This window comes from Xiphias gladius, chromosome 4 (genome assembly GCF_016859285.1).
Source record: "Xiphias gladius isolate SHS-SW01 ecotype Sanya breed wild chromosome 4, ASM1685928v1, whole genome shotgun sequence".
NCBI lineage: Eukaryota > Metazoa > Chordata > Actinopteri > Istiophoriformes > Xiphiidae > Xiphias > Xiphias gladius.
The window spans coordinates 13,692,493-13,720,445 of record NC_053403.1 but is presented as its reverse complement, the minus strand read 5'-3'; the positions used below and the strand labels follow the sequence as shown (position 1 = coordinate 13,720,445).

Below are 27,953 nucleotides of genomic sequence, written 5' to 3'. Positions count from 1 at the left end.
AAGCAACACTTGTAAACACTTTTCATTTTAACTAAAAAGTCCCCTAAACATTATGTAAACAATGATAAATGTTAGTCCACTTAAACTTTTTGTTCTATACAACTTAGATTACATTTGATCTATTTGATTACAATAAGCTATGATGATAAAGATATTAGTAAATGTTCAGAATACTTAATTGCATGTACATAATATAAAAAGTGACATTGTCATAATTTTTTATGTTTATTTTGTGCAAAATGCTTTAGTAAACTATAATTTGGCATTTATGAGAAACCTTAAAAAATTGGTAAAAAACAAAAAACAAAATCACAGATGGATTTAGAGAGCCCCTTGGAAAAAAATCTCCACAAAATGTTTAAAGTCATGCTCACGCTTCCACTCAAACATTCATCTCCACCTGTTATACTGTGCAAAATGATGGGTTCAGCAAGTGCAAGCAGCGCGGCCAAATCAACCATCTATCAAGTTCTGCAAGATTCTAGGTAACACCGACTGACACCGATGTTTTTTGTTTTTGAAGTTTGAACCTGTGTCGCGTCAAATGACAAGGTAACCCACGAGGGGAAAATTTGTATTTTTTTTTTTTTTTTTTTTTTAATTAGGTGAAGTAAAAGTTAAGGCATCAGACTATTACTGAAGGCAGTATGAGTTACTGTGCCTCAAACGTGAGCTGAAAAACACCACTGGTATCTTGCTAAGATATTTACTGACTTGGCACGTGAATAGTATGGCACAAAGAGCATGACTGACAGTATAAAAACGTGACATTTTGGTATATAGCCAAGCCAAACACTGATCATCCATAAAAATAGGCAGGTGCTCTGAATAGAGATCAATTTCATCACATTCGCTGGACTCCGGGTCATGTCGAGAATTATCGACGTCCGGCTCCGCTGCTGTATCATCACTAGTGCCAGGTCTAACTAAACATTTGGCTCTCTGGGTGGAAAGGAACATGCAGCCTCTGGAGGAAGAATCCCGGATCTAGTGGGTTTCCCCCATGTAGTTTATAAAATATTAATTTACCGTTGTACCTCATTTTAACTGCATGATAGAACCTCACACATACTGTTGATGAAATAGTGATCCCTGTGAATGAAACAGAAGTAGGAATTTGTCAGACAGTAACATACAGAAAGCATCCCTATTTGAGTACCTGCAGCTTTACACGCTACGCACTCTGTATATTGCCACAAGTTTAATAACACGGGGACAAGTGAATATGATGACTGTAACTCAAATACAAATGGATGAGCTTTTAAGAGTCTAAAAGAAAGGACAATATCAAAGATTAAATGAGAACTTAAGGCAGCGATTTCTCCAGGAAGAAGCTACAATCTTGCAGAATTGGACGAGTGTGTGGTTCGCTCGGCTCAGCTCAGCTCAGCTCGTAATCTTTGTCATCCCAGTTGTTGACAGTGGAATGAGGAGGCGAGGAGGGAGAACGGGGAGTCGTTACAGGTCATCGTCCCCGATTCCCTCGAAAGCATAGTTGCCGTGGAAATCATTGCCACTGATGTCGTTTGCTGAGTTGGAGGCGCTGATCCCCCGGAGGGACACTGAGCTCAGCTTGGTCTAAATGGAATAATCAATACTGTAATTAACACTGCACTGACATTGACTTATTGGAGTGTGTTTCAGGTTCTGTTCCAGCTACATCATTAGGCTGCATTTTTCTTTTTTTTTCTTTTTTTTTTTTAGAAGCACGATACATCACGACAAAATTAAATCCAAAAAACCATAAATGTACTCACTGAGAGTTTGACGATTTGTTCACGGTTCGGGTCAGGGGAGTCCTGCAGCCAAAAAAAAAAAACATACAGAGTAAAACGAACCTGCACCTGAGATCTACACCATGTCCAACAGAAAAACAAACATATGGCATGCTATCCTGGTTCTCACCAGCAGAGGGGGAGATTTCACAGCTTGCTGTCTGTCTGTTCGGTGGATGGAGCCGTTGTGTCGTTTCCTCAGCATCTGGAAGGGGGACAGAAGATGGAACAGAGAAGTCAGGCGCACGGTTAATTGCGAGGTTTGTTCCACATCTGCATGTGTCATGATGTCAGCGCAGTGACTCAACGACTTATTATCTCTGCAGTCAACAAAACAAAAACCAAATCGTTTTAGAAAATCCATTCATGAACAAAAAAAGATGCTATAATGTATTTATAATGAGAAATATCGCTCCAAAAAGTGTGTAAAACCAATTTTCTTACGTGAAATGTGGGAAATTAAGTGTCTAAGTGATTGTAACGTTAAGTAATGTCCTCTGCAAATCGGAGTATTAAATGTAAACTAATTCCAGAAGATGTCTTTTTAAGGATGTCCTTAGGAAACATAATTTTTCTTGACACAAACCTTTTTTATGCTGCCTCCTGACTTCTTCACCATTAATTCATCCACCATAGACTGAAGGCAGATGCTCATCATGATAGCCTGAAATCACAGCGTGAAAGGTCAGTAAAATATGGAACCATTTTTTTTACTTGCATACAGTAACAGTGTTGTACTTGCTGACTCAATTTTTGTTAAAAACCTTTCTTAGACAGTGCGAAAATACACACTGGAGTAGTTCGACTGAAGAAGAACAGCAGGGACAAAATGCTCTGTTCATAAGAAACACAATCACTATTTAATTTAGTGCCTGTCGCCTCCACAGTGGCCCTGTCGGTGACTGCTTACCTGCTGACTGGTGATGGTGACCCACTGGAGGCGGTCCTTGCTCATCAGATACTCGAAGGCAAGCTCCAGCTTGACCTCGCATTTGGCTGAGCTGCAGGGATTGGTTGTACCGTTGGCTATTGGGACTTGCTGCAGTGTTGGACAAAAATGTAGATTTTTTTTTTTTGATTGGGTGTTTGGCAAGTATCACCATTGTCATCATTATTATCTTCTAACTACTGGTTGTCATCAACCATTTGAGATTTAGTTTCATTCTATTTTGGGCTTTTTCCTCCTTCAGCGTTGAAGTTAAATTTGCCTTTTTGTGTTTAAGGTGCATTAAAAAAAGAAAGAATCAAATTTCCATATTTCGTCACCAATATCCAACCTACATTGATAAGTAGAGGATAAGCTTGCTATTCTACTCCAGGACTGGAGGGTCATGTACATGTAAGCAGCTGGATCGCATTCCTATTCCTATCCTACATCTCTTCCTCTTAAGCTGCCATTCTTGAGCTGCTGCATCACAAATGGCAGCCGGCCCAATCGTCGGAAGACACAAGCAAAAAGATTAACACCGGTGCAAAGGAGGAAAGAAATATGTACTAATGCAGAATTTCAAATGCCTTCAAAAATGTGTGAGTGTCAGCGACACACACGGCTCCCTGAAGATGAGCCCTCATTCCTCATTTATGAAGACTGTGGTCTTCACTGAGACGGCTTCATCTGGGCCAGAACCTGGCTGTACCTCCCATACTAAAAGCACCACACACACACACAAAAGATGACATAAAGAAGGAATACAGATAAAAACCAAGGTCTGATGCGCGCGCTCACACACACGCACACACGGGCTCACTGTTTATACGTGTTCTTCCAGATGCAATTTGAGATTCAGCTGTGAGGGGGGTTGCAGTGCTGCACTAAATGAGATGTTTTGAATAGTTTTTTTGGAAAGGAAAGGGCTCATTAAAATGACTTTGACCTCTGAGAATGAGCTGAGGAATTAATCACCCTGCTGGACAGCGAGGGGGCTCAGTCAGTCATCAGACGAGCCAACATGCATTTTAATTTTAAATGTGCTGCCATGTCTCCAGATCTCTGTGCAAATTAACTTTTGGAGAATCATAAAAGCTTATGTGATACACATGATAACTGCTGCACGAACACTGAGGCAATACAAAAGCGAACTGTTCACCCCGTCTCTATTTAATTGAGGTCTTGCATCTGTGAATGTTCATCTTTCAAGCGGTGGCTGGAATTATGTGGGTAGACCTGCATTTAATGCTTTCCTGAGCTATGCACAGAAGTGAAAATAGATTGTTGCAGCCTTTAGAGGAACTGTCTCTTCGAGACGGCTGACTGGGTGAAAGCAGAAAGAAGTGCATGTTCCAGGCAGATCATCAGTGTGGCGCATGCTGGTTTGAACTGACGCTAATTTTTTCTGAGGCGATTCTGGGTGACAGTTATGGAGATGTTTTATTTTATTCTTTAGACTGGGGATTTGCTCTGGATTTCGTGCCAGCTAGAGTACGGTTTCGAAAGAACCAAAATCCAGCTTCAATCAGAGAGTTAAATGTAGTCGGTCAACTTGAAACATTTCCTCCACTGGTTTAGTATTGCACTTCCATAAGGTTGCGGGGAAATAGAATGGTCAAAAATCCTAAGGGTCAAGCTCCAAAACCACTGGCTACTACATTTCCCACAATGCAACTGAACCAGACTCTTCATAAGATCCTCCAAGGCGCGTAAATGCCCACTTCTGCTAAACGCCATACCACCAGTTTGTAACTCAGACTCTGTGTTAAAACTTTTAAGTCTCAAGCCCAAGCTGAGATGACCGTAATGACATCATCCAGGTTGTTTTCTCAGACCTAAGGAATTTCCTCAAGAACCAGAGAAGACATTATCGCACAGTTTTCACAGGCCGCGTGGTACTTCCCATAGTGAGTGCACTCATATTGGTGGAATGTGCCTTTAAAAGGAGACGTTAACTGCCTCAAACAATTCCTGGAAAAGCATTTTTTTTAAAACGGGAATATTTTCTGTTCCCCCGTTGACAGTGCATCACGCTGCATTGATTCATCACTGTGAACTGAACCTAAGATGCGCAGGCCTGATCAATTCATCGCGGCCGTCTGCTGAGCTGAGTCTGACTGATCCTGACAGCATCTCAGTTACTAGGTGACAGCCTAAACAGTAGCCTCCTGCGTCAAACATCAATCCTTTGTTGTATGAAACAGCACCATTGCTTTTTCCTTTCCCTGAAGGTCTGTAAGGTTCGATTTTCAAAACCTCTATTTCTTAGGCTGGTAGTGGAGTTGTTGGCACCGCATGCCATCAGATTCCCTCCTTGCCAAAGGACAATTATCAGTTTAAACAAAGAATGCTGCTGGATCAATAAAGCACCATCCTTGTTTGGGTAATTGGACTGATGAAGACAGATGGTGTGGAGGTCAGCACTTTTAGTGAGCAATAGGAGTAAAAACTAGCGCTTGGCAAGACTAAAGACATTTGTTTGTGGTGCAGTGGTGAGAGGAAGTTTGTAAACAGGCGACTTTGGAAGCACAGAAGCCCTTGTTGGTTTGAGAGGGGCTCTAGCCAAATCTGCTGCATCTCCGCTCTGCCAAGTCACAGTCTCCTAATAATGTGGAGAGATTCCAGCTGGATTATTTCAGAGCTACAGGGATGCAGACATTCCTGAAGGTGAATTCACTCTTCCCCATGCGGTCTTGCACACAATTCCACTTACAGAAGACGTGACTCGCCAACACCTCATGCGCGTGACCTTGAAGCTTCCCTCCTTCATCTGTTCGTTGGGCAGCTTGACGTGGAAGTTGAGCTCATTGTTGCCGGCACTGACGATGACTTGGCAGCCCTTCTCGGGGAAGTCAGTAATACATGGGTCAAACTTGATATAGCCATAGTATTTGAGCGTCTGACCTAGATGGATCAACTGGAAAGAAAGCACAACAAATTTAGATGACTAACTTTTCTCGAAAAAAAAAAACCTGTCTCGCAATTTATGTGGATTAAAAGTTCATCTCATGGGAAAAACTAGGCTAATACCGGAATGCACTAGAGGCAGTATTCTACAGGTTTATCCTCAGACAAAAGACATTTCTGAGTATCAGCTGGATTCCGGTTAGATGCTGTAAAGGCAGAATAATCTACAAGACACCCTTGCCTACCTCTTTCTTGGAGCCTTTCTCCTGCAGTGACTTGAGCTGCCTGTGCTGGTCTTTGTTGACGAGTATCCAGCCTCGCTCAATGTCAGACACTGTCTGGTGAAGCAAAAACAACAAGTGAAGTTCATCTTTCTGCACAGATGAATAAAATAAAGACTGTTCTTGTGTTTCCTCTGGTACATGTGGGAGAAATCACACACTGACCCTAAGCCTTTCATGTACGCAGAACAGATCAGCAAATAATTACACAGAAATGTGCAAAAACGCACTTAGTTGCAAACACAATTTATTTGTCTTTGATTTCCTTTTTTAAAACTCCTCTCTGCTAGACAGAGGCAACACTCAGCAGATCCCGATTTTAATCCAACTAGTCGCTCCAAAAATGCTAAATACAACAGATCATAGCTGCCGCAGCGAAGGGAATCCACTATTAATAGGATCACATAGGGCCAGGCCATAAGGAGGTACAGGATTCAAGGTGTTACACAGTCAAAACAAGCTGACACCACTATCAGATAAGGGAAGAGCACCAGGGCGCAGGGGATGGACAAAAGCATTAAGCAGCCCAGGGATGTAGTGGTTTGCTTGATTTAGTTTTCTTGATGTGAAGCTGGCTCTGTGCAAACTCAATGATAATACAACAGATGTGTTCGGTTTCACACCTCAAGGAAAATGTAATTTAAGAAAGGTATTTTTTAAAGTCCATTGCTGCAGGTGAAAGCAAGTTACAGTGTCTGGTTTACCTAAGTAATGACATCTCTTACCTGGGCGTACAGCAGATTCAGGCCAACTCTGTTGTCCATCACATCACTATCATATGCCATGTCCCAAAAGCTGCAGAAAGAAAAGGCACAAACAGTCATTTTCTACAAATCTATATCCAAACATAAATTAAAATGAACAAAGTTGCACAGTTACTGTTGACAGTGCCAATTCAATTGTGCAGGAAGATGAACTTCACTTCTTGTTTTTGCCATTTGGATTTGTTTGAATGACTTAAAGAGACTTAGAAAGCCTGAAACACACTCAATAAAAATACCATCATATATGGCTATTTGCCACCAGGTTTATCATCTCCTACAACTCTGTTTGCATACCAAGCAACACTACATAGCGTCGCTGTCCTGTGTAAACTATTCACATATCTCAACAACATCAAACATTAACATTTTTCATAAAAACAGGTCTGGTTTCGACTTTGTGACAAAGCATTTTTCAGATAATTCAATTGTTTTTAAATGGTTTATGTAGGTTAAGAAGTATTAGAATTGTCTCAAGCCATAATGAAACACTTGATCTTTCAAGTTTATCTGAAAAACACAAAATGACTATATTTGGAGCTATATGGTTTTCTTTGGACAGTGATGATAGGGGTCCAAAGTTTGGCAATGTACAATCAACCTCAGTATAATTATGTCAAATATACACCTGAATTGACTCTTCGTCAATATGTGACGTGAGAGTGACTTGCAGACTAAACTCCTCAACTCACTATCAGTGCAGTAGCAGTGCAAGTATTCATCTCAAAGGGTTATGTCTTGTAGAGGTTGAAGGACAGTTGGTCTGCTGATGACGATGTGGATTATACAGTGGCATGAAAAAGTTTGAGCACCCCAGGAGAGTCTACTAAGGTCCCAGACCTTAATTAGCTTGTTAGGGCTATGGTTTGTTCACAATCATCATTAGGAAAGCCCACGTGATGCAAATTTCAAAGCTTTATAAATTCTCTGACTCTGCAAGCCTTGTCCCAACAATCAGGAGCCATGGGCTCCTCTAAGCAGCTGCCTAGCAGGCTGAAAACTAGAATAACTGATGCCCACAAAGCAGGAGAGGGCTATAAGAATATAGCGAAGTGTTTCTGGTATCTGCTTTTAATGTAATTAAGAAATGGCAGGTAATGGCAGTTGGAGGTCAAGTTGAGGTCTGGAAGACCAAGAAAATTTGGTGAACTGCTCATAGGAATGTTAGAAAGGCAAAAGACCCTCAGGAGGATTTAGCAAATTCTGGCGGTGGTGCACTGTTCTACTGCGACCTTCATGGAACAAGCCTGATGCATTTTGGAAACAAGTCCTGTGGACTGATGAAGTTAAAATAGAACCTTTTGGCCAAAAGGAGCAAAGATATGTTTGGAGAAAAAAGGGTGCAGATTTTCATGAAAAGAACACCTCTTCAACTGTTAAGCACGGGGGTGGATCGATCAGCTTTGTGCTTGTGTTGCAGCCAGTGGCATGGGAAACATTTCACTGGTAGAGGGATGAATTGTTTTGGGAGCAAACATCACACTTTATCTAAAAAAGCTGAAGATGAAAAGAGGATGGCTTCTACAACAGGATAATGATCCTAAACACACCTCAAAATCCACAATGGACTACCTCAAGAGGTGCAAGCTGAAGGTTCTGCAATGCCTCATAGTCCCCCTATCCTAAACTTCATTGAAAATCTGTGGATAGACCTCAAAAGAGCAGTGCATGCAAGACGGCCCAAGAATCTCCCAGAAATAGAAGCCTTTTGCAAGGAAGAATGGGTGAAAACCCCCCCAAAAGAATTGAAAGACTCTTTGCTACTACAAAATGCGTTATACTTGCCAAAAGGGGTTTTACTAAGTACTGACCATGCAGAGTGCCCAAACTTTTGTTTCGGGCCCTTTTCCTTTTTAGTCATTTTGAAATAGTAGAAGATGGAAATAAAAAAGTAATCTTGAAGGAAAGAATTGTTTCATCTTTAACTTTATGCCCTTTGGAAATCGGGTTCTCTTTTATTCACTTTCACAGTAACAGAACCTTTGACCAGGGGTGCCCAAACTTTTTCATGCCACTGTAAGAATTGCTGGTGTGTGGGTGCCAGAGGGCAGCCTGAGGAGTAGGGCGTGATGTTAAAAAGAAAAAAAAGAATGAAAAAAGCACAAATTCCTATCTGACAAACAAAGCTAGAAAAGATCGCATCTGGCAAATCAAGCACTCTTATTTTAAAAAGGTATTGGCCATATTTTCCACTCAGTGTTTAAAGACGCTTCAGTTCAGACTGTATCTAGATGTGAAATTTCTTTATCTAACTGACCCTGGTGTCATACCTCAGGTTAGAATTATTACCATCTCAGTTAGCACAGGACTGAATTTTGTATCCATTTTTGCACTTTAACAAAATGCTTATGTTGTAATTGCATGACACAGGGGTGGTGGTGGATGGAAGAGTTGTTCAAGCACGCATGAAGCAAGCTGCTTTGCAACATCAGAAATACAAAGCAGGTAACAAGGGAAATGAAGGTGGGGTGAGAGGAAAAAGAGGAGGGAAGGAAGAGAATAAGAGAACACCACTACTGTAATCAAGATGTGTCTATCTGTGAGTACTTTTTTGCAGCTTTACTAGTATTTAAAAGTGGACTGAAAGCCCCTGCTGAGACATATGGGCTGTGTTTTGAATTTCCAATACTATTCATATTCCTGTTTTCATTTCATGAATGCTTTGGAAAACTCTAACACAAAAAGGTTGACTTGACGTAGATTTAATGTTTTCACTGGACAGAGAGCGCGTTTCCTTCGTTTGTAGCATGCGCATTTAGCCCGATCCTCCCCTGGACCTCATACACTGGGGGTCTGTTTTTCCTCCACCTCCACTTGTTAGTTCTACATTCATTCTTCCCTCAATGCTCTACACTCCGCACTGAAACTAGGTCAGGAGGACTAAGACTTTCCTTGAGGCAGAAAGAAAGTAAACATCCTGTGTACCTCAGTCAGCAGGAGGCAGGGTGACGAGTGAAAAGACAAATGAGGATGTAGAAAAATGTTATGTTGAAGAGGGGAGCAGTCACCAACTTCAGACTGGAAGGGAAAGTAGCATCAGCATTTTCCATGAACAGAAATTGTTTGGCTGGTAAACCCAAATAGATCTGCTCCCACCCAAGAAGGTTTTCCGTATTTTTTTCCAGTTTTTGCGACATGCAGCTCTCAATGACAGATGCTCACTTCCCTGCGCAAGCATCCCCCAACCCCCTTCCCCTCTCATAACAGGCAACGCTACACTTGCATTTTTATCTGTAACTTTAAACTGTTTTAAGAAAAGATAAAAAAAACATAAATAGACCAGAACAATAGGGTTTTTCTGAAAAGCAGAAGGAAATATTGTTAACATACACCATGTGAGGCCTGCCGTTGGAGGGGCAGTAAAGTTTAAGGATGTACTATTGGTTAAGGTTACTGTCATTGTTACTGAAGTTTATATCAAGTGTTTGTGTTTCATGTAGTTTGGTTTGTTAAAGGGACTTAGTTTAAACAGTCTTCATATATTGGTGGAGAGACCCACCCTCTTCCCTCCAGTGTCAACCACCTGCAAATAAATTCCCAACCTGTGGGAAACACTGAGCACACAATCCCATGCAACAGTCATCAGGAAATATGACCTTTGTGATGTTTTCTAATTTCTAATTTTTGGTCTGACTGTGTTAGAAAGGTGGTTGATTCACCTTTATGGGAATTTTTGAGGCTGTTCGTGTCTCTTGTGCACCCTGCATGTACCCAAAATCCTCTGCATCAAGTCTTCTAATATGACATCAATGACCTGTCTGAATCCTGGGCATCCAGTTTTCAGGGGGACATCATTCTGGCCATAGCTTAAGACGCTTCAAAGAGCACACCAATTTAGCCTTGCATTTGTTTTTTCAGACTCAGGATAGACAGTTTTTTTTTTTTTTTTAAATTATAAAAACCGATGCAGGAAAAACAGCGATATCACCTTCTTTATTTCACACATTCTTCTTCCTTGTCAAAATCTGGTGCCTACATTACCCAGAATGCATCGACTGGGAACAGTTCAGTTAGAGATTCCATTGTGTTATGCTAGTAACGGCTAATGTAGCCTTGAGCCTTTAGTCTAAAGGAGAGGAGAAGAGTGGGCTACAGAGGTCTGACAAACTCACTTCTTTCTAACTCCACTCCCCCAGTATTTTTTTTTTCTTTCCATTTTCCAATTTGTAGTCTTAAGCTTCAATTGACAATGACTCAGTCACTTGAGGCAATTTATCAGCTTTTTCACAGCTTTTTCCACAAATGCAGTAATACTCCCCAATACCCGTATACAGATTGATGTGCAAAATCGGTGGAGTTTCCCATTCAGCTAACAAAGCAGCGGGAAGCACGCTGCAGCAGGGCTGGACAAAATGACTTTAAATGTAGAGCAACATAAACAATTTTTCAATAAATGTAATTACAATTCTTTTTTTTATCTGTGGGTACTGTGCTGTTGGCTGATTGATTAATTTCACTTCTGTTGAGATGTGACTGGTTTTTGTAGCTAATGTAACTTTATAGACTTAAACTGAAAATTTCTTTTCGAGCATATTTGAGTCGGTGGGGGATTCATAATGCGAACTGAAAAAAAAAAAATTTATTGTCCAGCTCCATGCTGCAGCAACATCCGAATTAGAGTATGTCCTTGTTTAATCCCTGACTGTCAAATGCACCACCTGTCTGGTCATGATAACTGCTGGTCTTGGGAAACTGCCACTTTGTAGGAGATGGTGACGCTGGATAAGAAGCCTGTAGTTAGGCTAAGTGCTGTTCTGAAACATTAAGAACAAGTGCTTCACTGCATATAAGGAATGAAATGGGTAACACCCAGAAGGCAAAAATGAAAACTGAGTCCCTTACTGAATTCAATTATACCGGGTACAGGAGATCTAGTTTTTACGTAGTATGTACGGCTTACCAAAAGCAGAAATCTCAGATCTGCTTCATCACAGGATTAGATAAATAATACATGAATACACCAGACAGTGAATCACAGCTATAATTACAGTAGATGTGGAGGAGAGCACTTTTGGAATGAAATTCAAGGAAATTCAAACTCATGATGTGATCAGGTTATGGGTACCTTTTCCGTAGGAGTATGTGAAATTCAGAGCTCCGCAAGCTGGTAATGGATACATAAGGCAGCTCAAACTCCTGCAGCTTCCGCACAACTGAGAGGGAGACACAGGAAAAACAGACAGAGAGAGAGAGAGAGGGAGAGAGAGAGAGAGTAAGGAACAAATGCAGCTATAGTCCCAAGGACAGTTGGATAATAATACCAACAACAAACAATCAGGGATTGGAAGACTCCATCTGGATGGGTCCCAGTAGGGTTAAACTTTGTGTGTGTGTGTGTGTGTGTGTGTGTGTGTGTGTGTGTGTGTGTGTGTGTGTGTGTGTGTGTGTGTGTGCATGTACGTGTGTGTGTGTTTGCGCGTGTGTGTGTGTGTGCGTGTGCATGTACGTGTGTGTGTGTGTGTGTGTGTGTGTGTGTGTGTGTGTGTATTCAAATGTGAAAACAGATAAAGGGCTGTGTGTGTGTGTTCGTCCATATTCTGCAGCTGTTCCATTGCGGCCCGTTCCCTACGGAGAGTGAAGGAGACCTCAGGTGCTTGCTGCTGCTGCTGCTGCTGCTGCTGCTGCTGCTGCTGCTGCTGTGTTTTCAGGCATCAATAACGTGCACAACACAACAAATCCAATGACTGCAGAGCGCTTTAGTTTGCCATTAGGTTTGTAAAAGTATGTTCATGTTCTCTTTATGGGCAGAGATGCGGAGTACAACAAGCAGAAACGCTGCTGGTTACTTTGATGTAGCAATTCTCTGCAGGAATAAAAAACAGATAGAACTGAATGCTTGAAATGTTTTGAAACATTCCTCGGCAAACTAAATCGTCAGTGGGAAACTGCACACAAAAAGAAGACCAGCACTGCTATTTCAAAAAACATACTGGGTATTCTTGACATGTGTTTGCATATTTTACAGCACATATTGATTTACACATAGACTTCTGGGAAACTTGCTGAATGTCAGCGAGGAATTGAATTCTTCTAGCTATCCTGTTATGTCAATACTCCCACCACCAGTTTTGTTTGATCCGCAGCCTGCTGCGCCGGATTTATCCTAGTATTTAACACAGGGGCCCTTCCCTTTCATACCACTCAGATTTTCAGATTTAAACTGTGCCAAGAATATACAACATCCCTGCAAGATTCCTTCAAGTTCACCTGGAACCGTTTTCGGACTGGAATGGTTTTGGCGTGAGGAGTAGAGGGAACATTTGGCAGGTGGAAGACGAGAGAAGAGTGCCTTTGGGACTGAGGGGGGATTTGACCCGACAGGGCTGTGATGGAACGGAAAAATGGATTGGAAAACTGAAACATCTTTATGTGGAAAGCTGTTCACCTGTTTCACTGTGGTAGTCCTTTTGACAGCACATGAGAATTCAAATATTCTACGATGATTTGCATTTGCACAGTTATTTATAAAAAAAACCAAGTGAGTACAAACAAATACATCAGAATCCTTCGGAGTACTGCAGAGTTATCGTCTATACCCTAACACGAGTGAGGGGGCATAGAAAATAATGTTAGGATATGATAGAAATTTAACATTTAAGGGACTTAATAACAATTACAAAACATCCTACTAATATATAGTAGGTCACATTAGGATGAATCCCAATTACATTAGCAGCACTTGTCAACTGCCATATACTGCACACTTTAATACGTGTGTTTCAAAGCAACATGAGACAACTAACGCAGATCAAAAGACGGCAAATCAACGGTGGCTAAGTTGCTGGAGCGCTGGCCAGAAAGACGCTATTTTGAATGAATGATATCAGAGCATCCACTGTCATGGTATATATAATTTTAAATTGTTATGCTGATATACTGAATATTGTGATATAGTAAATCAGAAAAATAGAGAAACCGTTCATAGATAAAATTCTCAGTGAATTAAATACCTAAATTCATCATATTGAAAATGAAAATCATGCTCAAATCCACCACTGCCATAAAAACACTCCTCACCGATTTGTAGAAATGCCCATAATCAAACAATACGCTCTGAAATATTAGATGAATAGCTACAACATTTTAAGTGATATGGCAACATCCCTGACAGCAGACATATTTACTTCATATTTATATGGCTCTCTTGCCCCCCTCAAAAACAATATATGGCGAACACAGATGAACTGCATCAAGACAAACAGCTTCAGACTCTCTAGGAGGGATATGATTGGCATATACTGTACATACATTTACAGGGTTAACAAATAATGCTAACTGACATGTAAGATCCACCTTTGTGGAAATACTGGCATGGTCATTTAATCAGTTCAAAGTACAAGTGATTATTTTATGTCGCCCCGCCCCCATAAGTTGTTGCAAATGGAGCGGGGAACGGATATAAGGCTGGGATTTGAGGATCGGAGAGGTCGAAGAAGAGGAATGAGAAACGAGGAGATCAGAAATGGAACTGGGGCAAGGTCATGCAATGCCATATACGTAATCAACAGGATCTTGTAGTGTACTCTAAATTTAACAGGAACCCAATGGAGGGATGCAAGGATGGGTAATGTGAGACCAATGGCTCATTTTAGTAGCCTGGCAAGTGCATTTTGGACCAACTGTAAACGATTTAGAGCAGCTTGGCTGAGGCATGTATGAATACTGGCAACAAATACATTTACCCCTTCCGAATTAATATCTTTTTTTTTTTTTAAATACATTATGTAAATACGAGTTGCACTTTAAAGTGCTGATTAATTTCTGAAGTCTCCTCTTTACAAAAGGAAAAATTACTTCACTAAACAGAATGTGATGCAATTTTAAGGCTTGCACACGCGTCAGATATCATAGCATAGACAAACAACACGACGAAGTCATTCCGAAACAACCCTAACCCTGACCCTGAAAACACTGCACACAGCCTGGTGAGCAAGCTCAAGCCCCTCCAAACATTGCACTACTCTTTTGCATGAGCCAGCCAACAAACACACAGAGCCGGGCTCTCGCTCAGCTTCCAAGCACCTAATAAATGAATAATGCATTCTAGCCAGAGATACAGTAAGCACTCAGAAAAAAGATTCAGCTCTCTTGAGGCGATGCTGTTTTGCTTTTGTAATTAAAGTTCAGTATATCTCCAAACAGGGAGACAGATAAACTGAGCTGGTGGACCGTTGCAAGAGCAGTTCTTTACACCTCATTGTGGGAGATTTAAAGTACAAGAAAACTAAAATCAAGAGCATGACATTATAGTGCAACATAATTCCCATTGGTTTACCAGAAAGTTATTCTGAAGTGAAGTTTAACAAAACTTTTAGTTTTTAATCCAAAATCCTATTTTCTTCTGTTTCCCTTTTTGTAAGAGTAATTTGTCTTCCAACGACTGTGTGATGCGTGTGTCTTCTGAGAATGGTCCTTGGCTGTCCTGATAAAGTAGTTTATATTAACATTACTTTATTGATTAGCGAATTTAGTTTGCTGTAATAAACAGCATCGGTTATCTGATGGATTCCAGCTTTAGCGTCTTAAAAGGCTGGATCTAAAGCATTAATGAGTTATGGTTCTACTTTATGTATCTTTCTAATGGAAAAAATGCAACAAACTAAATAAAACTTTCAGCTCAAAAGGATTTACTGTTACTGTTTATTCTGCTTTCTCGCTGCTATTTTCACTGACCAATAATTAATAATTCATTTAGTACAAATAATTACAGAGACAGGGAAATGTTACACAAGGCCAAAAGACGTTTTTCATCGTTTGTACTCCTCTGATTCTTTTAGAGGTTTCATGTTGAAACTTACATGTTAAACCTCCATCCACACCCTCACGAACAAGGAAGAGACTGAAATAACCAACGAGGTCATCTGGAAGGTCAAGCTTTGTTGCAACGGCCTGCAGAAAGATGAGAAAGACAGAGAGAGAGAGAGTTCATTTTCAGCATCAGATTCAATTAATTCATTCCATCATCAGATTTTTCTTTTCAGTAAGATATGAGAGATGATGATAAAAATAATTGAAAACAGGAGAACAAAAAAAAAAAACAGCTCAGCATGAAGGGAAAAAAAAAAAAAAGTGACATTTTGACTGAAGATTGGAATACGGAGTAGATCAAAAAAAAGGGATATAACCACAATCTTACTTTACCATCTCTACAATACAACCAGCTCTTGAGTGACAGATTTGAAATGGAAGATTTAGCAAATAATTTGTTGTAGTGTTACACAGGATTTATATTGACTCCTTCAGGTTTAAAAAGATGAATGTGCTGCGTTCTGTAATTTTATTCCATTTATCAAGTACTATAATATAAACTCAAAAGATAAATGGCCGATTTAGAAGAATTTAAAACATTTTAGTATCATAAAACATAAAATGACCGACTGCCTTTGGCTTTTCAATACCGTTACATTCTTACGCAGGAGGATGTCTTTCCCTGCGACAACTCTGATATAAAATTCAAATTTTGCATCTTTCTTAGTACCATTTCTTCTTTGACCTCGTTTTTAACTCCTGAGACTCAACAGACACAAACACTGCAAAGGCTGATAACACACAGTAAAAATCTTTTAAGACCTCAAATAATGTTAACCTTAAAAAGGCTTCTTGGAGAATTTATTAAGCACATCATACACTTTCCAGCTGTATAAAACATTATTTTATTACGTCTATAGACTAAAGTCTACAACTCTTTACAAACTGTAGAGTCAGAGACTGGGTGAAAACGGTTTGTTTATGCTCTCTTTAACAGAGCGCACTCCAACACTTACATCAAGGACATCCTCCGTCTGATCTGAGGTCAGAATGTTGACTGTAACCTTCTGACCGTTGGAGAGGCAGATGTCTAGCGCAACATCTTCTGTGGGAATCTGCTGCGTCTCCTGTGGAAGGGACACAAAACATAACAGGCTTTCCTCTAGCTCCGTGGGTATGCTACGTGTTTTCATTCCTATCAGTCAACAACAAAATCCCACCAGGTCACATGGGCAGGAAAATATGGGCTTGTCTGACCGAAGTTGGATTTCCAGTGGAGATAAAAACAAAACATACAAGCTACCCATTTCATAGCTACACAAGTGTTCCCATCATACTAGGGGAAAATAAAATCCACTTTAATACACACACACACACACACACACACACACACACACACACACACACACACACACACACACACACACACACACACACACACACACACACACTATGAGTACAGCTGCATCGTTTCCCGAGTCAGGTTGGAATCTGTGGCACAAAGTTAATTCGTTCACATTCACATTCAAGTGTAAAACAAGAGATATAGCCTGGGAAGGTCAATTTTATGTTAGCAACAGAAGAAAAGTACGTTAAGATTTGAGTCAGATGGAGGAGACACAAAGACAAACCCTTGGCTACTTGATGAGGATTATTATGCACCAAAGAAAATGAAGTCTGACAAGGCAGACACTGAGGAATGATTTGAGGAAAAACAAAATCATAAGCACTAAAAAAAAATCCTGAGTAAAGAGTGCAGAGTGTAAACTCCTAATGTGTAATGTGAATTAACTGTAAATTCCTTAACAAATTAGCAGCCATATTAATGTTTAGCACTCTGCAATTACAACTTTTATATTCACTAACTTATCTAACTTGTGGTCTTGTTTTTTCTGACCAGCAGTCCAAAATCCAAAGATATTCAGTTTACTATCATAAAATAATGAGACCAGCATTTTTTTTTTTTTTTTTTTTCTTAAAAAATGATTAATCTATTAACAAAATTGTGGCAGATGAATTTTCTGGCAATCAACTGATTAATATACTAATTGTTTCAGCTTTAGTAGTCCCCTCCATTTATTTTCCTGCTGCCAGCTCACACAGAAATGAAGGGAACTGTATTCATTAGTACTGCTGTGTTTGTGCTTCTGTTCATGCCTTTACTCAACACGGCAGACAACAGAACAAAAACCCATAAAATCAATGAATAACAAGAAAGGAAGATAAACTGATCTGCAAAAAACCTATGAATATTTCAATACTCTAAATAGTAGCTTCTGCACAGATAAGAAATATGAAATCTTAAACTGGATAACCCCAGTTTCTCCTGACCCCAGGCAGTCTCTCACCACCTCTGCTAAATCATCTCTTATCTTCCCTGTTTCCTCAGCAGGGGGTCTCCAAGTACGCCCTTGCTACTAAAGGTGCAGATGAAATGACAACAGCGGGTGTTAACTCATCTCCTATTCTGCACCTGCTGTCCCCGCAGTGCATACTGTAAGACACTGGTAGGGAGGGGAGGGAGACAAATACAGAGTCTGATGAGAGAGGAAGACAGAGAAGGAGAGGCAGAATGGGTGTGACGTGGCTGCGGACGGAGGAATCTGTCCATAAATGCATTTATAGCCCTCCTGGGAACACAGGTTACAGCTTGAATGATGATGAATCAAACCCTGCTACCTGGTCTGAATAAGTCATGGACACTATCATGCAGCAACAACCAACCATGAGTCTGTGTATTTACAGGACCATCCACTTCAGTTAAGAATTTGATTGTATTTTTAGTACTGCCGAAAGAGCTTTTTGGAAAAATTTGGGGATGAGTCATTAGGTGGCTCGGTTTTCCTTTTTTGTATGATATAATGGTTGAAAAGGATCCAGTACCCACACACAATGCAACAATATTGTTATATTTGGCACGAGGACGCTTTCCCCTCAGCTCCATGTCTGACGAAATCATTGCACAGATTTCTGCATGCAAACAAAACCTAATCTGACAGGTCGAGTATCTTACAAGTAGAGATGACACAATCAGAGATCAGGGTATGTTGCTGCAACAAACTGTTACATACAGTAAGAGTCAAGCTACCTCATTCCACCACAATGCCAAAAGTAATTACTAGCTGGGCAGAAATGACTGCATCAGCTTTTTGGGTTCAAGGAGGATGCCCTCCCTCCTCACAGGCCTGTTGACTAACAGAAAACAGCCTAATGCAGGTAGGAGTAAAAAACAACTACCAACCTGCTGTGCTTTCCTTAAGAAGCTGTTGAACATCTCACTGCCCCCAAGCAAGGGATCCTGACGCACTGTAAAAAAAAAAAAAATAAATAAACAGGGGAGAAATTAGAGAAACAAAAACAGCAACATCATCATCAAAATTAGATCACTGCTCAGTGTTTGGTTTTAATTCTGATAACTCATTACAGGTAACAGACTTTTGGTGGACAAAATTTTCCTCTTAGACAATTTCATATTGTTGTGAAATGGGTTTGACCTTTTTTAAGACAGTAGGAACGCAATTTAGCTTAACATGCAAAAAACTGCACTTTATGAAGGGTGGTCAGAAAAAAATGCATGAACTTGTTTGGCATAAGTTCTATTTACTATAAATTATTACATATCAGTTTCAGCATAATGTAGTCCCCAGATTTGGTAAATAAAAGACTCTTTTGCTCATGTCTTTTGCTTTCTGTTGATGAAGTTTTCAGTATATTTAATTATCTGCATGTTAAGTCTGTATGACTACAATTTGACAAAGTGTGTGTGTGTGTATCAGCCTTTACACTGTTATCCTTTTATAAATTAGTCTAACCTTTTGAAAGTTCTGTGAGCCATCTGCGTCAGAGCAGATTGTGCTTGTGGCAGTTCATTTTCCATAACTATGTAAAAAGCCATGATGTAACCAAATGAACTTGTAGCCAAGAACACCCTGTGTGCGTATGCTCCCAGACTATGAGCAAATACACACTCGAACAACGCTTCCTTGTTCTGCTGTAACTGCCAGTGCTTGAGAGGATTAAAACAAACCCTCCGCATTGCTGCCAGTTCAACTTATTCATGTGTATGTGTGTGTGTGTGTGTGTGTGTGTGTGTGTGGAAATCTCACCCTCGACCTGTTTGTAATATGTTGAAAACCTCCCCAACAGGGATATGAAACTCCAGTTTGCTTCTCGAACATGACATTAGACTTGCAAAAGAAGCTTTTAAATACTGTCATGTGGCATATTTACTAGAAACCCCCCAAAAAAACTAATGCTTCACTGCTACTGTAAACACCACAAAAAATATGAATTATTCTTAATGACATTCAATGAAAAGTTAAGCGTCCCTGAAGGAAGCATATCCTCACTAGAGGATCCAGACCCATAAACTTTTCAAAACCCGACCAGGTCTGAAGTCCTGAGTAGGGATTTTTTTTTTTTTTTTTCCCCATCAGGTGTGTCAGCATAACTCTGTCTAGCGAAGCTTTGGCTCATGTCCCAGCTGACTCTGTGCTCAGATCATCAGTTCTTTAGTCAAACACTTTTATGTGGCATGAAAGGACCAGTGTATGGCTGGACTCCCCGCAGACACAAAAGCCAATTCATTCTTGTGGAGAAGCAAACATTACAAGGAAATTGTGTTTGTGTACCAAAGCTAAGCAGTTTCCAAACCGTTTCAAAAACAAATTCTAAGTTGGTGCTGTGCTGCTCCCCCACCCCCACCCAAATACTTAAAAGGAGAAATAAATTACTAGGGGTTTTGTGAACTGCAATTCAAAGAATGGTATCAAATTTAAACACTCACAAAAACAACCTCTTTATAGCTGGTGTTTGATTTAGCCAGAAAGGAAGTGAAATGCAATACAGGCCACGAGTAAAAAGTCTATTCAGTATGAATAACATACCAGCCTGCATGTATTTCTCCAGCTGTTCCCGTCTCTGTTCGACCTCAGCAGGAGTCAGTGTGAAGATCTTCTTTGGGGGGAAGGCAGGCACCACATTGCTGCCATATTCTTTCTTTATCTGTTGGTGCAAAACGCAACTTGTGAAACTAAAGAAAGAGGTTGCAGCATTGAAGGCTATACAACCTGTATTTTTCTGTCTCTGACAGAGAATTTTTGAGAAGAGTCAGATGGCTAAATTCATTTTTCCAAATATAAAATTTAGAACATCTGTGAAGGCAGATATGTGGGTTTATATGATTAAACCTGGTAACTTCAGCACAAAGTTGCGGACTCTTGAATTAAAGAGTCTTGGAGTCATTTTAAGAAGTACATTCATGCTGTTTGAGATGAATCACAGATTTATTTTAAGCCGTTTCAGCGACTAGCTAGTGGACTTTCCGTGCATAACACACGCACGCAGACACACATCTGGAACCCTCAATGTCTAGTCATTCCAAGTTTAGTTTGACTTCCAACTTATTGACTCATTTCTTCCAATTTTGTATCATCTAAATGCTGGCAGCTTTGAACTGTGGAGATCATAAACTAAGACATCACAAATCTGGAATCACAAATCAAATGTGCTTTAATTTTAACCCGTATCTTGCTGCGAGCAAAAGCTATACAGTACACTCATTATTACAAATTCACGAACACATTTTTTACTCATTATAAAAATTCAGGTCCTGCACATATGGTATGATGAACGCAGTCCACAAGAGGTGATTTTCACCTCAACATACTGCCCTTTGGTATTTTCAGTACGCCAGAGGCAGCACTGGTTACACGTATGCATCAGCTCACTGAGCAGAGACTGAGCACAAGTTACAGATTCATCAGAGTCCCCAAAATCCGAACTAAATCTGAGTTCATACAGCTTGTTACAAATCTGTACAGAAGAGAAAACAAGAGAAGCGATTAGTATTCAAATTTCCTCAACAATAACTGAGTAGAGTGTGGGCGCCGCAATCACCAGAATGTTTTGGGGTCATGGGTACGCCACAGGAAGCCCTTTGGGGTTTATGCTTAAAAATTCCAATGTGTCTTCTCCACACCCTGTTGCCAGGCAACGGCAACTGTCAGAATGGATAACAAAGACTTGAGGATGGAGATAGCGAAGTTTGGCCCCTGCTTGCTTACTTATTAATGTGTAAATCCAGAGACTGTGCTCTTCTAAAAACGGTTTTATGCTATGGTGTATATTAAATAGCACAAAGAGCTCACAGGAAGTCAACAAGATATTCAGCAACTAAGTCCATCTTTTACATACAATGCATGTACCTCTTCAAAATGAAGCATTTGAATGCATATTAACCACTTTCACAACTATGTTTATTTTCAACCACTCCGATGCAAAAAAAACCAAGCAGATGCTGAATACATTAATTGCCTAATAATAGCTCTAACAAACAGTGGTGACTCTGTGTAAAGTTTCACTGAGGTAGAGAGACCAAAAAAATGTTTCAGACCAGGCAACTCAACACTTTCCAGCAACATTTCTTTTTCAGAATAAGTTCCTTTTCCCAGCAGGTGAAGTGAAAGAAAGGCCAAGAACATTCCTTCCATGTCACCATCCCCCTCCAACCTCCTCCACAATACTACCCATTTACATGCAATAGTTTGAACTCTGGGAGGGACAACAGCACAAGAGTTCAAGCCGTCGTGGTCATGATTCAAAGTGACAGGAGGCTGGCGTATCGACCGTACGACACAAAGACGAGTGAAAGGTCATGCTGGGTGGATGTGGTGGCATTTAAACAACGTTCAGTGTGCCACACATGCAGGACCAGTCAGTTCCGGTCTAATGCTAACTGACAGCAATTGGTATATTGTAATGGGTTAAGACTCACCTGTTCATGGAGGCCAAGAAGTTGACTGTAGCGTACCCGACAGTGCAGGACACCATTGACATGGATGTTGTAGGCCTGTGGGAAGGATTGGTGACAAATTAAAAATGAAAGGAGTCTGTAAAGGTCTGACATATTGTAGAGAGACTGAACTAAAACGCTTGTAGCAATCCATCTGAAACAGGTTGTGGGTGGAATCGCAGACATGAAAATGTCAAAATAAAAGAATCAAACATATATAGAAAGATGCTGAAATTACTATAAAATAAAATACTTTTCAATGCATCAGTCCAAAGTTGACAGTAATTTCTACAAATATATTTCCCAAGGCGCAGGTGCAAAGTGCAGAGGTAAAACCACTATTGTTTAAAGACAGCGAAGCAACAGCAATTAGCATCCTGTATCTTGGGCATAAACCTTCATCTCCATCCATTTCATCTTATCTCACCACCGAGTGTTTCGTCGCACTTTGCTTTCATTAGGAAGACCAAAAGAAATGAAGTGTGAATTGGATTCAATCGAACCCTACTGACTTCCGAGCAGGAAAACAGAACCTCCGGCACATTTTCCAGTCAAAACAAATGCCTCTTGCATTACGCAGTAGCTAAAAAGTACAGAAAGCAAAAAAAAAAAAAAAAATCACATGGGGAATCTTTCATTCTTTCTCTGAGACATCCCTTGTTTGTTCTCACAGGAGCTATCAGTTGATTCTCCTCCAGAACACCACAATCAGCAATCCAAATATCTGCTTGCAGTCATTTTTAGAGCCAATCGCAGAAAGTAAATCTATTTTTCACGTTAGATGCCTCATTAAGTGTTGGGAATGGTACTAAACTACATAAATAACAAAGTGATACTTTAATAATGCCTTTAGGAGGAGACAGACATAAAGTTTACCCAAATATAGGGTCACTCACAAAACAGCACCCTTGAACTGTAAAAGAATACAGTGTTTAACTGTTTAACCACCAGTCAATCCTTCCACTCTAAATAATAAATCTTTTTTTTTTTTTTTTTTTTTTTTAAAAAGAGAAAATGGCTCAAAAACAGGAGGCAGAAACTTTTCCAGGACAGATTCTACTGACGAGAACTCACGGTCAAAAGCTACTAAAGGTTTGGCTAAGGTTGTGATTAAAAACAATCTGTGGCTGATATCAATTGCTAAAAAAAAAAAAAAAATTTTAAATTTAAAAAAATATATTTTTAATGATTTTATTATTGGGGGGGGGGAAAAAACCTAAAATGGCCTGGACTAGTATCCACTCTGAAGAAACTGACTCATGATTATGACTGGGTTATTTTATTATTGATAATAATACTTGCTCCTTCATTTGCTGAGAAATATCAGCTTCCACCAGGCTGCATACATACATACATATACTCCGGTCAGCGATGAGAGGAAGTGCGATCTGTATGCTTGTTGAGGAGATTTCCTGTTTGGGTGTCAGGGCACAAACTGTCAGTGCTTTAATCTCCTTCCCGCTTTGTCAATTAATATTTATAGTAAACATGTTGTGTAATCTGTCAGAACAAAAGGAGTTTTGAAGATACTGTTGAATGCAGTTGCGCATGCCATCGCGGAACTACAATACCACTCAATAGGAAAAAAACAGTGAAAGTACAAATCAAAATTTCTACAGGGAAAGAGGAAGACTAAAAAAATTTGGAGAAAGGCCAACAGATGAACTGAAAAATGTGCATGTAGACAGTATCCAGGCAGGAAGGAAGAATGAGTATGCAGAATGTCAAAAAAACAAAAAAAAAAACCTTATTTTTTGTGAATTGAAAGCAGCTCAGCTCAGGGACAGTTCAACAGGATTCATGACTTTCTTTGAATATAACCACTGTGATCTATTGCTCTAACTTCAAACCAAAAATGTATTTAAATCCTGTACATTTTCATCCAAATCAGACCTTCATCATGTCAAAAACATTTCATCTTAATGAAGAACCAAATAGGATCAAAATGTAATCTAAATGTTTTTTACTCAAAGAAGATACATCCAACATTGAAATGTTGTCTAAATGTTTGTAACTTAAAGATCCACCTGCAATGAAAACATTGTTTAAATATTTTTCACCTGACAAAATCCGATCATTGTCTATTTAAATAAAATTGTGGAGTGGAGTCAGTGTGCAGGTGTTACTCTTTTCATCACTGCCTATTTCCAACAGCCCCGCACCAACCTTCTTCTCACATTATATGACGCATGTGTAGACTGAAATCAGTTTTGGTCTGAGGACCCCTAAGGTGAGTGCTTATTTGTACACATTTTAATAATCATCACTGTCTCTAAGTTTATACATATTTCTCACTGCCAGATGTAGGCTGATAAAGGCGTGCTGCCAAGCATTACTTCCACTGTTCGCAAAATCATAAAGAGTAACACAGGAACTTGTTCATATCAGAGTCCTAACATGTTCCTCACCCAAAGTAAATGAGTCACCATCGCTTACAGTAGCAGCAAAGTCCATCTCTCTTTTACACTGCCACCAAGACACAAGCTGTAAATATCATGTGAACCAGAGAGGAAGATACGGTCAGTCCACTAGACAACATAAAGTGTGAGCACTCAAAAATAACGATTCATCTGTGCTTTCAGAGGAATAGCTCCATATTTAAAAAAACGTAGCCCTTGTTACTCTAAAAAGCGATGTGCAAACTTGGCAGATTCTGTGGCCTACTGGTTCAAAAGGTACACAACACATCTCTCAGCATTATAATCAAGCAAAGTCCCTTCCTGTGGGCTGGTTACAGGAAGGTCAGAGCGACAGTCATAGGACTGCCAGCTGAGAGGTGAAAAGCTGTCGCTTTAAAGTTCCCCTCTGCAGTATAGGCTCAGCCAGGTAGAAACAAGCCAAGGATGGCATCTGAAATGCTCAGTGTAGAAACATACAGACTTCTAGCAGCAATAGTAGGTGTAGGTGCGGAAAATTTGTGGAGGGGAAATAACTGATAATACTGATAACTGATAATAGACTAACTTCCATTTCTAAATTACTGCACATAAAATAATGTGTCCACCACTTATCCAGGGAAAGTATCCAAGTTTAAATCCAAAACTAATGTTGAACATGCTTGTGCAGCGGTGACACTGAACACATATTCAAATATTAAAAGGTTTATTCCCAGATGTTTTTGTTTTTTTTCCCCATCTTTGGAGCACATGGAGTCAAGATGTAAAATAGTAATTCGCTAGTGTGTGATATTGAGAACAGCCAGTGTAATATCACATGGAATTCAGATGTTGCAGATATTATTTCAAAGCATCTGGTAAATATGAGAGTGATGGCATTCTTCATAAAGCATCTGATACAAAAACTTCTTTTTTGACAAAAACGATAGACTTTATATTCTACAATTGTTTTTTTTTGTTTATTTTTTTTGCAATGTTAGTTTATGTCACACTAATAACCCAAGCTATTCCCTAGCAACATAATGATTTTTGTTCATGGGCATGTTAAAAGACATGCATTCACACCACTGTTTTTGTCTATATCAGCAAGGAAAGATTATTTTGAGATGACAGTAATTCTTTGGAACAATACTGCCTCTGCCACAGATTAGCACAATGTACCCTAACTGTGTCTGTGACTGGTGTTCACGATTTATGAGGAAAACATTGTGAAACATAAACAAAAGCCTAAAATGGTTTATGTCTATGATGTTTCACTCTGGCTGTCCTTGACCAATCCCCATGTCTTATACCCTCTCAGCACTACAGCGAATGTCTGCCAAAATGTCAGGGCAATGCAAAGGCGTAGCACATTTCAAACACAACTGCAAATCAAAGGGTTATAGACGGGGTATAAAACAACATTAAAAAGACAATGAGAAACAGAGTAGTGAAAAAGAAAACACCCAGTTAGGCTACAGGAGCCCACTGTTTAGCAATGTTGGCTGTATTTTTCTCTAAATAACAAGGAGGATTGCAATATCATGATGGCAAACCTGAAACGCTGACACAAATCTTTAAAACAAAAGGAACTCTGTTGTGCCTAAGGTGAGGCATCACAGACTCAGCCACACTCTTTCTTCCGATGGCTTCGAGAGTAAAGGACAAGTCAGTTTGTGCCAACTTAAGATAAACCACAACAACGTTTCGTGGCCGCAGCACCACATCTGCCATGTTAGACAAATTTCAGTGTCAGTTAAAATGATGAATCATGACGCTTTCAGTGGCATCCTAGAATTATACAAGTCCATAGCTTGTCTAAGCATGATGCATTGGACGTTTAAAAAAAAAAAAAAAACACTTTTATTAAACTTCCACACGTTTTAAATTTTGTAAATCAAGTTTTTTTTAGTTTATCGAGATTGTTTTCCCCTATGAAACACATTAATTGCATCTGGTAAAAATGAGCATTTTGTAGTTTAGCCGATTTTGTTGCATTATATAATTGTTTGTCCTGTGCTAACCACATCGGTGCTCGTGTTATCAGATCATTTATAACGGTCAATACATAAACTCCCGCTGCGCTGACATTAGCCCGACCTGTGACCAGCCGAAACCAGCGTTTTAACACAGGCCAAGTGAAAGCGGGTAAAACAAGAACACGAATCACCATGCTCACCACATAGGTCGATCCATTTTCTCCCGAGCGAACCTCCGTCTCGGGTATGGAAAAATGCATTTTAGCTCGAAACACAGCCTGTCGCCGGACGACAAGTCCCTTAACGCCACCACAGCTTACGATGGAGAAGAAGACACCACAGTTTTCCCACTAAGTCCACTGCAGTGGCTGTCGGCGGTGACTTCAGAGGAGGAGGCGGCTCTCGCACGGTTCATCCACTGGTTCGTGAGTCCGGGGACAGCAGTGCCAGGCTGGGAGAGACCGCTGACGACTCTGTTATCTTGAGAGAAACTCATGTGCCAACTAGCATTCGCATAAAACTTCTCCCACGTCAGTGTTAAACTTTTCTCGCTGCCGTCCCCGCAGCAGCCATGTTGCAAGTGTTGAGTAATTATACCTGGGTTGACGTTAAAAAGATGGTTTTCACGCACTTTTGAGTAATTCGCGCTGACCTAAAACAACTCGCTGTGAGAACTCAGTGGTAGTTCAGTTCATTAGCGTAACCAGATGAAGTTTCGGGGTAAAATGTGCAGTTGGTTCCTGCGAACCCCACACCGTCGCAGAGCCGTCGGTAAACCTTTCGAAATATGAAAGGGGACAGTTGCACTTGTTGTGGTTTTGCCTGTTTTTCCTTTCTCCTACGTTTGCTGAAGAAAAATGTGCTCGGCGAGGGAGTACGTGCACAGGCAAAATGTGATAGAAATCACAGATAGAGCAGATGTATCGTTAGCGTCAAGCCATTCTGTGTTCAGTGCATCTAGTGGCCCATCAAGAGGCAATGCAACAATCCATCTGGGCCAAACCATCTCATCTTCAGCCGGGGAAGCACCAGTCTTTACGGGTGGAAAAAATTAAGAGAACGCTGGCACAGTTTCTATCACCTGTTTTACACGTAAAAACATTAAAGTGTAATATAATGTTATAAATATACCATAAACGTGATGCGTTGTGTATTTTGAATTTCATAAAACCGTCTAACTCGTAGTCCCCACTTTATTTGGTGCAACCCAAAGTGACAGTGAAAGCGCAGTCAAAATTCTTTAGTCAGAAAAAAATGCATCAAAATTTATCGACAAATTTAGAAATTATGTTAAATAGGATTTTTAATGTTACACAGTACTTTGACTCGTGGGATTTATTGCACAAGGTATATTTTAAATGATACAAAAATGTCCCAATACGCTAAAGATTTTATATAAAGATCTT

The 27,953-nt window shown here is 40.0% G+C and overlaps 1 protein-coding gene across 1 annotated transcript; it reads right to left on the bottom strand.

Annotated features, from left to right (window-relative positions):
- Window positions 1-577: 577 nt before the first annotated feature.
- Window positions 578-27,559, bottom strand: snx17 (sorting nexin 17). Its single transcript, XM_040124500.1, has 15 exons — window positions 26,748-27,559; window positions 22,176-22,250; window positions 20,287-20,404; window positions 18,642-18,706; window positions 16,417-16,527; window positions 15,451-15,541; window positions 11,718-11,805; window positions 6,617-6,686; window positions 5,856-5,948; window positions 5,417-5,620; window positions 2,686-2,814; window positions 2,362-2,439; window positions 1,906-1,980; window positions 1,758-1,799; window positions 578-1,578 (listed from the first exon to the last, which is right to left on the bottom strand). Exons 1-15 carry the CDS (start codon window positions 26,805-26,807, stop codon window positions 1,459-1,461), a joined length of 1,419 nt encoding a protein of 472 aa, XP_039980434.1. The 5' UTR covers window positions 26,808-27,559; the 3' UTR covers window positions 578-1,458.
- Window positions 27,560-27,953: the final 394 nt, after the last annotated feature.